Raw genomic sequence first — 15,592 nt, forward strand, 5'->3', positions numbered from 1 at the left:
ATTTCATCCCAGTTTTCCAAGGAGGACGGAATGGCAAGTGATAAAAGCCAATGATGCCCAAACCTCTTTGCGAGACCGCCTACTACCTCATAGTTCCCTACGTCCGGTTAGATCCCACAGGCTGGGCCTCCTTCAGGCCCCGTCGGCCAAGCAGTGCCATTTGGCAGGGCCGCGGAGGAGGGCCTTCTCTGTGATGGCGCCCACGCTTTGGAACCAGCTCCCCCCGGAGATTAGGACCGCTCCCACCCTGTTGGTCTTCCGTAAGCTACTTAAGACCTGGCTTTTCCGGCAGGCCTGGGGTTTATAAAACCTGACCCCTGGATGACTGTCTTTGCATTGTTTGTTTTGTTATGTTTTATGTGTTTTTTATTGTTAGCCGCCCAGAGTCCTTCGGGAGTGGGGCGGCTTGTAAATTTTAAAAATAAATAAAATAAATAAAATAAAACCGGCCTGTATCATTTTTAGAAAGAGAGGGCTATCCTCATTAAGGGATTCAGCACGACTGTTCTTTTGTCTCCCAGAAATTGGCTATCAGGTCACATAACTGGAAATTTGGTTGGGCGGACTCAAAGGAACAGCACTTCATCTGGAGTGTATGTTCTTAATGTCAGGTTAAATAAAGTCAAGAAAAAAAACCTCTCATTTTGCTTTCTAAAACAAGCTTCTAGAATCTAGATTGTCTACAGAGATTCTCAGTTCTCCAGGTCATCCAGGAATCATTTGCACTTCAGTTGGAGATGCAGACAACACAGACTCATCCCCAACAGCCTGCACCTGTCTTCAACAGTGAAGGGACCCATCCTGCAGCCAAGAAAGCTCCATATTCTGGACCTTATAGCTCTATGTAACCTCGTATAGCTCTATGTAACCCTAACTAGTAAGCATGTATCAGTATGTTAGAATATCTGGCAATTATTGGGTTAAATGCTGGGTATGTTGATGGGTCAGTGAGAGGAGTTTCTAAGGGGCATTGGGAGACTTCCTGGACACAAGCCAGATTGGAATGTCTTTGTCTGAAAGAAGCATGGGCCATCAGGTGTCACCCCGATGAGCCTGCGGCATTATAAAGGTGGTATGGAAGAGAGCATCATCCTTTTACCTATAGGAATGGATAAAAGATGTATTTTCCAGAAGTATCAACCACAGCATGATTGCAAGTAATCTTTCTGATTAAAAATATATTTTTGTTATGAAATCATTTCTATTGAGTTGTCTATCTGACTTGATTTAAAAGAAGGCATTTTTAACTCAGAGTCAGAATACTCCACACACATTTGCACTGCTCAGGTGACCCTGAGGACACAGGTAAACCTCCAAGTGGCCTCAATGCCTCTCTAAAAGAAGGCAAATGACCAGCTGTCTGCAAGGAGCATAAATCCTTCCATTCCCCACCATCCAGTCAGAGCTGCAGAAGCTTCTTGGATGAGAAGCGAAACATCTTCAAGGGAAAAACAAGAAAGTCCAGCTGCCTCTTGAAAAAGCACCTTTGGGACAAGCTTCTAGATTGGCCTTTTGTGGCTTATGGCCTTCAGTGGTGTCGTACTGTAAATCCCATCATTTCTCACCACTGGATGGAAGTCATTGTTCTATACTAGAGGTGGGGAACTATGGCCCTTTTAGGACTTGTGGACTTCAACTCCCAGAATTCCTGACTCAGCATGGTTGAAGTCCACAAGTCCTAAAAGGGCCATAATTCCCCACCCCTGTTCTATACCAATCACATAAATCTCAGTAAGGTATCAGTACCATGGATAGCAGGGGTGTAGTACCATGGACGTAGGGATTCTAGGCTGATCCCTCTTTTGACTCTGCCTCAGATTCCTCCATCTTTCTCCTACAAACTTAATTTCCCTCAATCAGTTGATCATCTCTTCCCATGAGACACCTAGTCGTCAACTCCACCCACGGCCCGAGCTCAAGAACCTTCCTAGGAATCAAAGTAAAACATCTCAGCATCGATTTCCCAAAGTCCACAACACCTGGCTACTAAGTTTGTTAAGTGTATATTTGTTTTCTCATGGTATTTTATTATGTTGTTGGGGGGGGGGGTTCCTAGTTTTTGTTAATTGCTGTAAACCATCAGAGCCCTCCATCATCAAGGCAGGGTATATTAATATCTATTTATTATATTTTTCTTCTCTGCTATATACTTATTTTTAATACTATTGTGTTTTTAATTGGTTTTAGTTGATTTTATAATTGCTCACTGCCCAGAGTCACTTGTCTGAGATGGACAACCATATACATTGAATGAATAAAAATAATTTTAAAAAAACAAAGGTTCTGGTTTTCAAATCCCCCGATGATCCATTCAGATTTATACATTGTAAACTTCAAAGCTTGACTATAGACCATTGCACAGTGCGGAGTAAAATGGCAACACCATCCACCCTTAATGCATTGAGATAGTTTTGGATTTTGGTTCGGTCTCCTTGGCATTAGTTAAGGGTTGCCTCTTTGCTTTCAAGAGACATTGGGGCTCCAAGTGCCTGTTTGAAGATCCGAACAGCCTATTAGCTCTTCCACACAATTCAGTCTACAAATTGGATAAGCACTTTTCCCACTCTGTGCAATCCGATCTGTTAGAGAAATCATTTATGTACTGATGACACCGATAATGGGCTTTGGACATGCACTCTGGAAAGGAGGCCAGATTCTAAAAGAATAGAACAAAACAGAATAGAACAGAACAGAACGGAATGGAACAGAACAGAGTGGAGTGGAGTGGGGTGGGGTGGGGTGGGGGATGGGAGTAGAATAGGATTGAATAGAATAGAATAGAATAGAATAGAATAGAATAGAATGGAATGGAATGGAACGGAATGGAGTGGGGTGGGATGGGAGTAGAATAGAATAGAATAGAATAGAATAGAATAGAATAGAATAGAATAGAATAGAATAGAATAGAATAGAATAGAATAGAACTCTTTATAGGCCAAGTGTGATCACACAAAGAATTTGTCTCTGGTGCATAGGTTCTAAGATGAATTTCCTCCACTTTATGGGTGAGTTTATTATCAGTTGTATACTCTTAGAAGCTGCCTGAGGCTAAGTAAAATATTTGTAAATGACAACATTTACAAAATAAAATTAGCTACACTCAACATGACAATAAGCTGATTTGTGAAATTCCTCACCATAATTTATGGAAATAAAATGCCAACTAATTAATTAAAAAAACCTGGGCAAATGGATTTGGAATAAATATGTTTTCCTTATCCAAGCAAAAAATAATTAATTCTTCACTGGCCAGTCTAAAGTCTAGGGCCCATAACATAAATAGTCCTATCCTTTCAACCTGCCCTCCTTAAATCTCCTTTGAAAAAGAGATGTCAGAGTCCACCTGCAATCAAATCTTCGGGATGCAGGATTAGGACCTGCTTATATTTAATATTTAAAATATAAGAGAGCTGAGAAAATACCTACAGACTCCTCACATCCTGGACGTAAACTGTTTCCTCCCCTCAGGATGTCACTATAGGGCATTGCGTGCCAAAACAACTAGACACAAGGACAGTCCCCCCCCCGTGCCATTACTCTGCTGAATATCTAATTCCCACAGCCCTTTTCTTAGGCCTAAAGATATTTACCCACGTAGTAGGACTGTACTGCTATTATCCTTCTTCTCTTCTCCTCTTTCTCATCTTCTCATTTCTCCTCTTTTCACATCTTCTCACCTTTCCTACTATCTTCTCCTATTGGTATCTTAGGATTTGTCTCTTGTTGCTTGTATCTTATGATTAATGATTGTAACTATGATTTAGGGTCTATGACCTTTGTTGTTTGTATGTACGCTGTCCTCTGTGCCGAAATGATGCGCTCTCGATCAAGTTTTGCATTAGAGATTGGATCGTCACAGCCACGCTTACTTCGTTGGGTTTGTCAGTCGGAACCTTGACAAAGCATTTCTCAACTGTGGCAACTTTTAAGATGTGTGGACTTCCAACACCCAGAATTCCCCAGCCAACTTTGCTGGGAGTTGAAGTCCACACATCTTAAAAGTTGCCACGGTTCAGAAACATGAACTAAAACAGGGGTCCCCAACCGTGGCACCTTTAAGACCTGTGGACTTCAACTCCCAGAATTCTCCAGCTAGCCCTGTTGGCTGGTGAATTCTGGGAGTTGAAATCCACAGGTCTTAAAGGTGCCAAGGTTGGGGACCCCTGAACTAGAATGATCGCTGTACAAAAATGGGTTTGTCTCAGGTTCTGTTGTTGTTGTATCACAAATAAAAGTGGGGAAAGTTTCCCCTCTCCAGTTGTGTCTGACTCTAAGAGACTCTCATCTCTGTTTCCTCGCCAAGGGAACCAGCGTTGTTTGAAGATGCTTCTGGTCACATGACCAGCAAAATGATATGCCGAGGCACACAGTACACTGTTACCTTCCCACCGAAGTGGCATCTATTTATCTACTTGCACTTGCATGCTTTCAATGCTAGGTAGGCAGGAGCTGGGACAAGGAACAGGAGCTCAGCCCATCACATGGCACTTGGTTTTAACTGTCAACCTTCTGGTCAACAAGGCCAAGTCACCATGCCATCCATCTCAGGGCATCTTTTGGTTCAATCCATCTATCCATCTTTATTTAGTCATACTGTAGATCAGGGACTGGCAATAGTTATGGATTCCTAATTAATCCACAACTATTGACGAGATACAGCAAACCAAGACTCAGTCCAGGGTTGAATGGAGACTTGAGCCCTGGTGCCAAAGGACACCTTCACCATCAGCCTACCAAGTTTATGCAGAGAAGTGGAAGAAACTCATCTGGGCCATAAACTTCAAAGCAACTGGATTAGGGTAACAAACTGAAGAACCCACCTTTGCTGATGTAGTATTTGCACATGCATATCCATCCTCTGCAAAAATGCATCCGAAAAGCATGCTGGCAGTTTTTGTTTTTATTTTAAAAGAGGATACCATTGAATTGTTTTTAAGCGTGTGAATCTGAGGACAGGGATTGTCTTGTTATTATTCCATGAGCTTCTTTGGCAGTTTTCAAGCTGATAAATGTTCTGTGAATGTTGTGGCTAAATCAATACGTTCTAATCTTCATGCCAGCCTCCAATTTTGTATCCCTGCTGCAACCAAATGATACAGAAATGGACTTCAGTCGACATTTGTGACGATCTGCAGTGTGTGACACCTTTCACTTTCTTTTGGGGTGTCTGCTGCTTTCGCCTCATTTTACAACCTTTCTTGCCATCGTTGTTAACTGAATCAATGCCGTTGTTACATGGTTGTTAAGTGGATCTGGCTTCCCCATTGACTTTGCATGTCAGATGGTCGTAAAAGGTGATCACGTGACCCCGGGATACTATGACCATCATAAATATGAGTCAGTTCCCAAGCCTTTTAATTTTGATCACGTGACCCCGGGGACACTGCAACGGTTGTAAATGTGAAACATGGTCATAAGTCACTTTTTTCAGTGCGATTGTATCTTCAAACCGCCACTGAACGAGCTGATATAAGTTGAGGACTACCTGTATTGCATCAATGCAACATATGCATATAAATGTACAAATGTTGTTTCCTCCCCACCCTCTGAAGTGACCCCTCCCAGGAAATTCACCCCGACACTTTAGTCCAGGGGTCTCCAACCTTGGCAAATTTAAGACTGGTGGACTTCAATTCCCAGAATTCTAAGAGTTGAAGTCCACAAATCTTACAGTTGCCAAGGTTGAGGACCCTGTTTTAGCCTACATCCGATTCATAAAGACGTACACATCTGGGCCACCGTGTAAATTTTAGGAAGAAACGCTTCAGATGTCTTTTCAGGTCTTTTTATTTAACTCCATAAATATTTTTTTTCATAAGGCTCAGTGTCTTTACAACATTTTTTTTTAAACACTGTTTTGATTTGTTTTTTTTTTGTTTGTTTTTGTTTTTTTTTAATACACACAACTCCGACATTTGTTTGACTGGGTCAAACAATCCAATAAAAAGAAAAAAAGAATAGAACTGGCAACTGAGAATTAGCTGGGTTACCCAAATCCTTTGCTTGGACAGGTAGAGGCTGCCCTGTAGAAAACGTCATGTCCAGCCCCCCCAAATGAATAATTGTCTCCCCCTCCCCTGCTCCCATTCCCTGGCGTATGTTCCTCCATTCCAAGTGCAATGACAACTGTTATGTCCCCCCCAAAAGCTCATTCTTTATTCTTCTCCAGGAAAAAGAAAATAGCCGGGTGGTGCCATGCAGAACTTACAATAGCTACTAAATATACATGTTCCCTGAAATGTAGCTGCGATGAAAAAGTAAGCGTAAAAGAGAACAAAATCGGAATCCCAAAGGATCACAAGTGTACTATCAATAACACTGAAAAAGGACAGCTACTGTCCATCCGAAAACTGAAACAAATTTTAAATATATGCTTTTTCTCTTTGTTTTTTCTCTCTTTCTCTTTCTCTCTCCCTCTCTCCTCTATTTATTGTCTATTTACAACTGTTAGATGCACCTAATTTTGGGATTCTTGCTTTGTTTTTGTTTGCCTTAAATTTTCAAAGAGAAAGGGGAAGCGGAGATCTCTGAAAAGAAAATCCTTGGTATCTGCAGTCCAGGGAAAACAATTCCAGTCTACAGGTGGAGGGTCACCTCCCTGTCTCTGCAGCTAAAGGGTGGAAATTCTTTCTTTCTGCTAAGAGGAAATCTCAGGCACGGCCCACGTCCTTCTTCAACAGATGCCTCCAGCTTCCTTTCGGTTTGGCACGGAAGTCAATGTTCAACCAACCTGTCCAGGTTTCTCTCTTTCACTCTCTCTCTCCCCCTTTGGTGTCCCCTCCCCAAGTCCAATCAGATGTAGGCCTTCAAGGGAACGAGACGCTTCTGGTCCCAACAGGTCTCTTGGTCCAGAATGCTGGGTTGTGGACGGGCCGTTGGACTCTAACCCGTTGCTGGGATTTGGGAGAAGTTCAACTTCGGTCTTCATAGCACCGTGTATGGGAAGGAGGTGTGTTCCTGCCAAATGAGTTTGGGGAGGGGAGCACACAGACTCTCTTGCTGAGGAACCAATGCCAGCATCTCTCTCACTTTACCCATTGGTCAGTCCAGCCCTTTCCCCTTCCTTGTCATTCACGTCCCTCCCCTCCCTGTGTTTAGAAAGAAGCTGCCAGCCCAACATGTGGGGTCTTGTCAGGCCATGTTAGTCTTGATTTATGACGGAACTAAGGAGGTGACCAAGGATGGCGTTTTTTCCCCTAGAGTTGAATTTTTTAGGAAGCATCTTCTGATAAAAAAATAATGGAGGTTTCACTTGCACTCTCTGAGGCATAAAACAGCAAACGAACAGACTCAACTAACACTCTTGGTACTTTCCCCTCCCCCAATAAATAAACAGGGAAAGAAGTAAGGAAAAAAGGGTGTTCATTGCACTACTAGCTTGTTCCCAATTCCCTGGCATTTACCCTCTTCTACTTCTTTTTTTCCTCTCTCTCTCTCTCTCTCTCTCCCTCCCTCCCTCCCTCCCCCCCCTCTCTCTCTCTCTTTCTCGTTTTTTTCTCCATTGTAGAGTCTTAGTAATACCACACTTGGAATATTGCATCACATTTTGGTTGCCCCAATACAAAAAAATAAAAAAAAATGCTGAGACTTTGGAAAGAATCCAGACACGAGCTAGAAAATTGATCAGGGGCCTGGAGGCTAAAACATACAAAGAATGATTGCAGGAACTAGGTATACCTCGTCTAGAGAAAAGAAGGATGGGGGGGTGACATGATGGCAGTCTTCCAATACTTGAAGGGCTGCCACAAGAAAGAGGGCCCCAACTTATTTACCAAAGCACCTGCAGGAAGGACAAGAAACAATGGATGGAAACTAACCAAGGAGAGAAGCAACCTAGACCTAAGGAGAAAATTCCTAACAGTGAGAACATTTAACCGAGGGAACAACTTGCCTTTGGAAATTATGGGTGCCCCAACATTGGAGGTTTTAAAGAAGAGACTGGACAGCCATCTATCAGAAATAGTATAGGTCTCCTGTGAGAGCAGGGGGCTGGACTAGATGAGCTCCAAGGTACCTTCCAAATCTGTTATTATTATTTACAGCAACGGGGGCTATGCCATTGTTAAAGTGTCTGCCCATTTCAACAGGTCAATGTGTAAAAAGCAAAGGCAACTCATAAAAATGTTGCTGTGGAAAACTCAGTGTGAGTCTGTCTCGTGTGTATTATAAAAGCAGGACACAAAACGTTTGCCCCTTTAATCGTTTGTCTGGCTGAGAAATCTGTCCAAAATTTCCGCTGTTGTGGCGTAAATACAAAATCAGCAGGAATCAGGGAATTCCTCCTGTTTGAAGAGGCAGTCAGGTTTTCCTGCTGCACCTGAATATCCACAAAAGGAATGAGGAAATGAAAAGAAATGGGATAACTTCGCTTTCATTTTTTTTTTCCCAAAGGATTTCTTTCACAAAGTCAGGGAGACAGAGCTTTACTCAGAGCATCTTCCTCTGAGCATTTTTCTTCTCATTCTGTATCCCCCGGTAACATTTCAGAAACTAAAATGTATGATGGAATATTTTCTTAGCTAACAGCAAATAAGGAGCGAAGTCAAAAACTACACGACTTGCATCTCAGCATCCGTGTTAGCTTACAAAAGGTACATAAAAGGCAAGTTCCACCCTAGCTCATTTGAAAATTTGGATAACTTCTTTTGATGCATATCTAGGCAACTTCACCCCACAAATTCTACCGGTGGAGCTCAGGGGGGGTCTCGTAGCAGCAGCCTGATGCTCCCTGTCTGATTAAGTGTGTTTAATAGAGATTAAAGACCAGAAGTCAAGACAAGAACCAATGGATGGAAACTAATCAAGGAGAGAAGCAACCTAGAACTAAAAAGGAATTTCCTGATAATTAGAAAAATTAACCAGTGGAACAGCTTGCCTTCAGAAATTGGGGTGTTTCAACACTGCAGGTTTTTAAGAAGAGACTGGACAGCCATTTGTTTGGAATAGCATAGGGCCTCCTGCCTGAGCAGGGGGTTGGACTAGATGACCTCCAAGGTCCCTCCCAACTCTTTTATTCTGAGACAGTGCAATATAATTGAGAGAATGCAATGTTGGAAAATCACTGGAGCTTTTCAAAAATAGACTGGACAATCATTTGACTGGGATGGTATAAGGTCTCCTGACTCTATGCATAAATATATTTTCTTTTTTAAAAAAAGTACATTCTATAGGGCACAGAAATGGGACTGCACGCAACTTCTCCCTCAGTATATATTTTATGATGTAAGAGTCCTGGGGGGGGGCTGGGGTTAAATATTTGGGTAGTTTTATCCCGTTTGGGCCACAGCAGGTGAGTTAAGAGGCAAAACTCTCAAAACTGGGGATTCCTTGGCAGCGTTGCCTGTTTGCTGAGCAATGGCTACAATCTGGCTATACTCCCCCCACCCACCCCCAAGCCTCTTTGACTACCAGTTTCTGACATTTCGTGTGGTCCTCCAAAGGATGCTCGCAAAAAGGCATCTTTTGCAAAGGAGCTGACTTCGTTTAAATATGCTGCATTTCCCATAAGGATAAGCTTTGGGATTATGGAGCCAACCATCCCCCCAAACCAAAAGCTCATCGTTACTGGCCTAGGGTACGCTTGGATGTTGGCCCCAATCTTAGGAGCACTCAAGGGGGCCAACTGACCAGGATTCTGAGAAGCAGAATCAGCTGGGAAAGGTAGACTTTCCATAAATTCTTTGAAACGATGCAGGAAAGGCTTTTGCAATGCGTTCTGCCCCCATCACCACCCAAAAATTCAAATGAAATGGATCAAAACCCCCAAATAATGTGTAACTGAAACGGGGAATGACTTAATTGGCATTACAGGGGAATGGAAGAAAAGGAGGTGATTGCAATTAAAAAGACTGCTGCAGCAGCAGCCAAAGGCATACTTTCTTGCATAATAAAAATTCATATAATCTCTCTTCCCACCCCACAGTCGGATACAGTTGCCTGTGTGCTTCTGGGCTGCAACCCCCTCTTTTCCAGAGAATTTGCAGGGCGGAAGAACTGCAGAGCTGGCGTTCCTCTACCGCTGCATTTAAAGCAACACAAGGATCAGTGGCACAGTACAGAGGAGCATTGGATCAGAACCAAAGAATTTGGGGCACAAAGTGCAGCTCATTCCCAACAACCAAACTGAACCAATCCTGGACATTCATTGCTGGCGAGGTAGTTGCTCCAGCCAAGCTCTTTCCAGAGGAACAAATGAGAATTCGATCTTTCTCTCCCTGGGTCTCTGACAGGCTCCATCCAGGGCGCTCGGAGAGAAAGGGATATAGGAGAGGAAGGGGTTTAAACACCTCTCCCCGCACCCAGATGCTTTTAGAAGACAGTGTCTGTAAATGAAATCTCAAAACAAATATGCACCTCCCTGGTCCTGGATGGAGCCTGTCATAGGCAGAGCACAAGGCAAAATATGAATCATTCTGGAACACCATTTCTGTAGCAAAAAAAAAAAAAACAACCCTTCAAGAACAAATTTTAACAACATTTCCAATGATGCCAAAAGAAAGAAAGTTACATGATTCGAAATACTTGGTGCTTCCTAAAATAATGCAGCAGATACTGGTTTTTTCCCCCCTAAAACAAGTATAACAAAAAATGTTTTTGGTCCTTCAAAATTTCATTCATATATATCTATCTATCTATGTATCTATCTATCTATATATATATGAAATTTCATTCATATATATATATAATGTTAAGTTTCAACAGTGCTTCTCCAAAAAAGGTCCATCTATAAATATATTTTTTATTAATTTTTTAATTTTTTTTTAAATTTTATTTTAAAACTCTCCCCCTTCGCTCTATATATTATTTTTTGAATGGCGTTAACCTGCTGAAGTTTTGCCAGAAAGGTGACTGGCTGCGTTTCGGTTCGGTGAACTCATAGACCTGCGGTTGGGCTATGCCATCGGTGACCAAGTATTGTCCCTGATTTAGTGGCTCCTGGGGAGGTGGGTATGTCGGAGGAACGGATCGGGAGTAGCTGACGCCTGGATGGGAGGAGGAGGAGAAAGGAGGAAGGAGAAGAAAAAAAGGTCCATCATAATGCAAGGGTTAAATGGAAACACACATTCAAGAGCCCTGGTGGTGCAGTGATTAAAATGAAGTGGTACAGGGTTTCCTGCCTGAGCAGGGGGTTGGACTAGAAGACCTCCAAGGCCCCTTCCAACTCTTTTATTCTATTCTATTCTATTCTGTTCTGTTCCGTTTCATTCCATTCTGTTCCCTTCTATTCTAAATATATAAGTGTATCTTAGATGGGACTTCTCTTTTGGGGGGGCTTGGAACAATTGGTTCTCACCACTCCCACCTACTCTACTCTACTCTATTCTGTAATTCTATTCTGTTCTGTTCCGTTCTGTTCTATTCTAAATATAGAAGTGTATTTTAGATGGGACTTCCCTTTTGGGGGGCTTGGAACAATTGGAACAATTCTATTCTATTCTGCGTTCTGTTCTATTTTATTCTATTCTATTCTGCATTCTGTTCTATTCTATTCTATTCTATTCTGCATTCTGTTCTATTCTATTCTGCATTCTGTTCTTTTCTATTCTATTCTGCGTTCTGTTCTATTCTATTCTGCATTCTGTTCTATTCTATTCTATTCTGCATTCTGTTCTATTCTATTCTGCATTCTGTTCTTTTCTATTCTATTCTGCGTTCTGTTCTATTCTATTCTATTCTGCATTCTGTTCTATTCTATTCTATTCTGCGTTCTGTTCTATTCTATTCTATTCTGCATTCTGTTCTATTCTATTCTATTCTATTCTGCATTCTGCTCTATTCTATTTTATTCTGCATTCTGTTCTATTCTATTCTATTCTGCATTCTGTTCTATTCTATTCTGCATTCTGTTCTTTTCTTTTCTATTCTATTCTGCGTTCTGTTCTATTCTATTCTGCATTCTGTTCTATTCTATTCTATTCTGCATTCTGTTCTATTCTATTCTGCATTCTGCATTCTGTTCTTTTCTATTCTGCATTCTGCATTCTGTTCTTTTCTATTCTATTCTGCGTTCTGTTCTATTCTATTCTATTCTGCATTCTGTTCTATTCTATTCTATTCTGCGTTCTGTTCTATTCTAATTCTATTCTATTCTATTCTGCGTTCTGTTCTATTCTATTCTATTCTGCATTCTGTTCTATTCTAATTCTATTCTATTCTATTCTATTCTGCGTTCTGCTCTATTCTAATTCTATTCTAATTCTAATTCTATTCTATTCTATTCTATTCTATTCCATTCTTCTACATTCAAGAAATAAAATCCAGGGCACCGTTATGCAAGCCAAAGCCAGAAGTGTTATGAGAGACTCCTGCTGAATTATAACCTTCATTAGCTGCCTTATAGCAAAACAGATCGTTAGTCCAACAGCAGCGTTTTCCTAAAGGAAGCCTGTAGAAACCTTTTGAGGAGCTGAGATTGAACTAACATCGTTTCATGTCAGCTTGGTGCTCCCTGAGCTGTGGTCCTGCCAAGACTAAATGAAGATCCAGAAAGCGTGGAAGATAATAAAGGAGACTGAACGAAATGAGAGAAAGCAGCCAGGTCAATCCACTATGAAAATGGACACACTAAACGCAGGTACAGCTAAGAGATAAACCCCATAAAACCATTCACGCTGTAGCTCCAAACCGGAGCTACATTCCCATGAAATGCATATAAACAGATGCAAAAATGCGTTAATGTGCGTAAACAGATTTTCAATACTGATGGAAGAGAATATTCCTAACTCAGGATTGAACTGTGCAGTCCTTGGTGCTCTTCGAGATTATTTTACTTGGAGACGTTTCATTACCCAACTAGGTAACATCATCAGTGGTAGAAGGGAGGGGGGTTGTGTATATATGAGTGCCTTCCCCTGCCAGTGTTGGTGGGAATGGTCTTAGTGGTTTCTTGATTAGGCTGCTTTCATTAGATTGACAGTTGTTAAAATACAAAATACGAGGTACATTTCCCTTCCTCTTCTTCCTTTTATTTTACTTTATATTTTTAATTTGGTTGGAGTTGTCTCTTTTCCTTTTTAAAGACTTTTGTCATCTGTGTAAATAGATACAACACAGACTCAAGGGGCTGGAACGGACCTCAGAGGTCATCTAGTCCAACTTCTTGCAATATGTTAAAAACATCCTGATGAATCAGGCTTAAAAAAAAAAAACCACACAAGTTTTCCCCAGAGTGGTTTGCCACACACATTTGGAAAACAAAACATCAGTCCATTTCTCTGCAACTGCACTGATAGACAGCATAGCTTCTCCTGCTTGAGCAAGGGGCTGGACTAGAAGACCTCCAAGGTCCCTTCCAGCTCTATTCTATTCATTCATGTGGACTTTATGCTTCCATTATGAAGATCGTACAGAGTCGGTTGGACAAGTTGCCACTAATATTCTTATTCCCTGGAAATATTCTAGTTCCCAGGAAAGCCACTCAAGATGTTGGCCACTGCATCCGGTAGTAGCAAATTCCGTATATTATGTATGCACTGAATTTGATCTGGTTAATAAATCACAGGGAATCTACCCATCCTACCAGATCAGATAGGGTGGGCACCCTTCCCCTCAATATTGCCCTCTGATGGGATCTAGGAAGTGTGGCTTTTCTGTGGCAGCCTGTGTGACTTTCTGCATACCGAAGTGTCTGGATTTTGATCACGTGACCATGGAGATGCTGAAATGGTCATAAGTGTGAAAAATGGTCATAAGTCACTCTTTCAGTGCTGCTCTAACTTTGAACAGTCACCCAATGAACTGTTGAAAGTTGAGAACCGCCTGTATTACCCCTGCTATGAAGTCTCCCAAGATGGACAGAATAGTATATAGACCAGGGCTTTTCAACCAGTGGTACGGGTACCACCTGTGGTACATTGGCACCTGGCAGGTGGTATGTGACCATCCTAGAAAAGTGGTAGTGGGGGAGGGGAATGAGCTGAACTGGTGGCAGCACTGCACAAGCCTGAGCGAGAGACGGCTGGAGCTGCAGGGCTGTCAGGGCTCAGTGGAAGCGCCAGGATCAGTGCCAGGCTCCAGCTGATTGGCGCTTCTTCGGGGCTGTCAGGGCTCAGTGGAACTCCAGGATCAGCACTAGGCTCCAGTTGGAGCTCGGCGCTGATCCTGGTGCTTCTGCTGAGCCCTGAAGCACCAATCAGCTGGAAAGCAGCACTGAGCCTGGTGCTTCTGCTGAGCCCAGAAGAAGCGCCAATCAGCTGGAATGTTGCAGCCTCTCCGGGGTCTTATGATTTACATTCAGATGCTTGGCAACTGATGCATATTTATGATGGTCACAGGGTCATATGAAGTGACCAAAACCTGCTGCAACCACCCAGCAAGCGGGGGAAATAAAAACCAAACACCCCCCCACCCCCTCTGCCAATCCTCGGACAGGAGGAAGAGCACCGCCGGTGGACAGGCAGGTGTCTTGCTCGGCTGTGGCTTGGGGGGCACTTTTTCAGTGCCATTGTAACTTCGAACAGTCACTAAGCGAACTGGTGTAAGTCGGGGACTATCTGTATTTTATCACTTTTTAACTTTGGTTTTGTTTGGTTTTTTGGTCATCAAGTTTTTGACACCTTGCTAGGCGACTGGGGGTACTCGGATATTGCCATATCCTAAAAGTGGTGCAATGGGTGAAAAGGTTGAAAAGCCCTGATATAGACAACCTGAAGCATACAGTTACTAAATCTTGGGGGCTACAATTAAAATACATCAACAGTTAGTGCAGACATGATTAATTGGCCAGTCTGGACTAATATGGTTAATTTATTGCTATTGTTTTTCTTTCTCGCTTTATTTTCTTTGAGATGCTGATCTTTGCTCATCATCATATATTTGATTCGTCTTGAACCATTTCCATATTCATGCCTTCAACTGAAAAAAAGTGCCACTTGACTTCACGCCATTGAATTCATCGAAGTTGAAAAGACAAGAATGGCTTTTCTGAAAGGCAATTCCCAATTCTACAAAAACAGCCAAGGCTGCCTAAGGAAGGGATGGGAAGCTGGTGGTGATAGAAATCAATTAATTTATATTCAAAGAAGCTTAGTTCAATAAGATGCCACCGTTTTCCAAGCGGTCCACAGAGAAATTGGGATAATCAGAGAGCGATTGCTAAGTTAAGCAGATAAATGCAATTAAGTACTCAGTATTTCTCTGGATGAAGGTGTAAAACAGCCTTACTTATCTGATGCCCTCAAGAAGACAGGAACGTACCTCCCACCAATCGCAGCTAGCCTATCATTTGCAAGATTTACAAAGATCAGGAGGATTGTTGTCCATTATATCTGGAAAGCAGTATATTGTAGGAAACTGGTCTGAAGTCAACTGAATTGTGTTCGGCCATTTAAATTACATTAGGCAAAATCTGAAGCTTTTTTTGAACGTGAACCGTCTTCTCATATACGAGATTCTTTTGTGCCTTCTTACTCCATTTTTTTTTAAAATCTTACGCCACTGCAGGAATGTGTTCACTTGAGGGCCATGCCAGGTTTCTGTGGTGGGTTGATGCCTGCACTCCAAAACTGGAAAGTTTCAGGTGGTTTAAGGGGTAAAAGGAACACCTGGAGACCTTAAGATATACGTATTGCCCTTCAACCTCCACTCCCTAAAT

General features: G+C 42.1%; 1 protein-coding gene across 1 annotated transcript in view; it reads right to left on the reverse strand.

Moving 5' to 3' along the window:
- Positions 1-8,894: 8,894 nt before the first annotated feature.
- ARHGEF9 (Cdc42 guanine nucleotide exchange factor 9) overlaps positions 8,895-15,592 on the reverse strand; it is a 97,202-nt gene continuing 90,504 nt past the window's right edge. Inside the window, exon 9 of the mRNA XM_039368130.1 lies at positions 8,895-10,982. Coding sequence (XP_039224064.1) covers positions 10,801-10,982 — 182 coding nt within the window. The 3' untranslated portion in view covers positions 8,895-10,800. The remainder of the gene's footprint in view (positions 10,983-15,592) is intronic.

Source organism: Crotalus tigris, unplaced genomic scaffold (assembly GCF_016545835.1).
Source record: "Crotalus tigris isolate CLP2741 ecotype Arizona unplaced genomic scaffold, ASM1654583v1 scf7180000020640.449710, whole genome shotgun sequence".
Taxonomy (NCBI): Eukaryota; Metazoa; Chordata; class Lepidosauria; order Squamata; family Viperidae; genus Crotalus; species Crotalus tigris.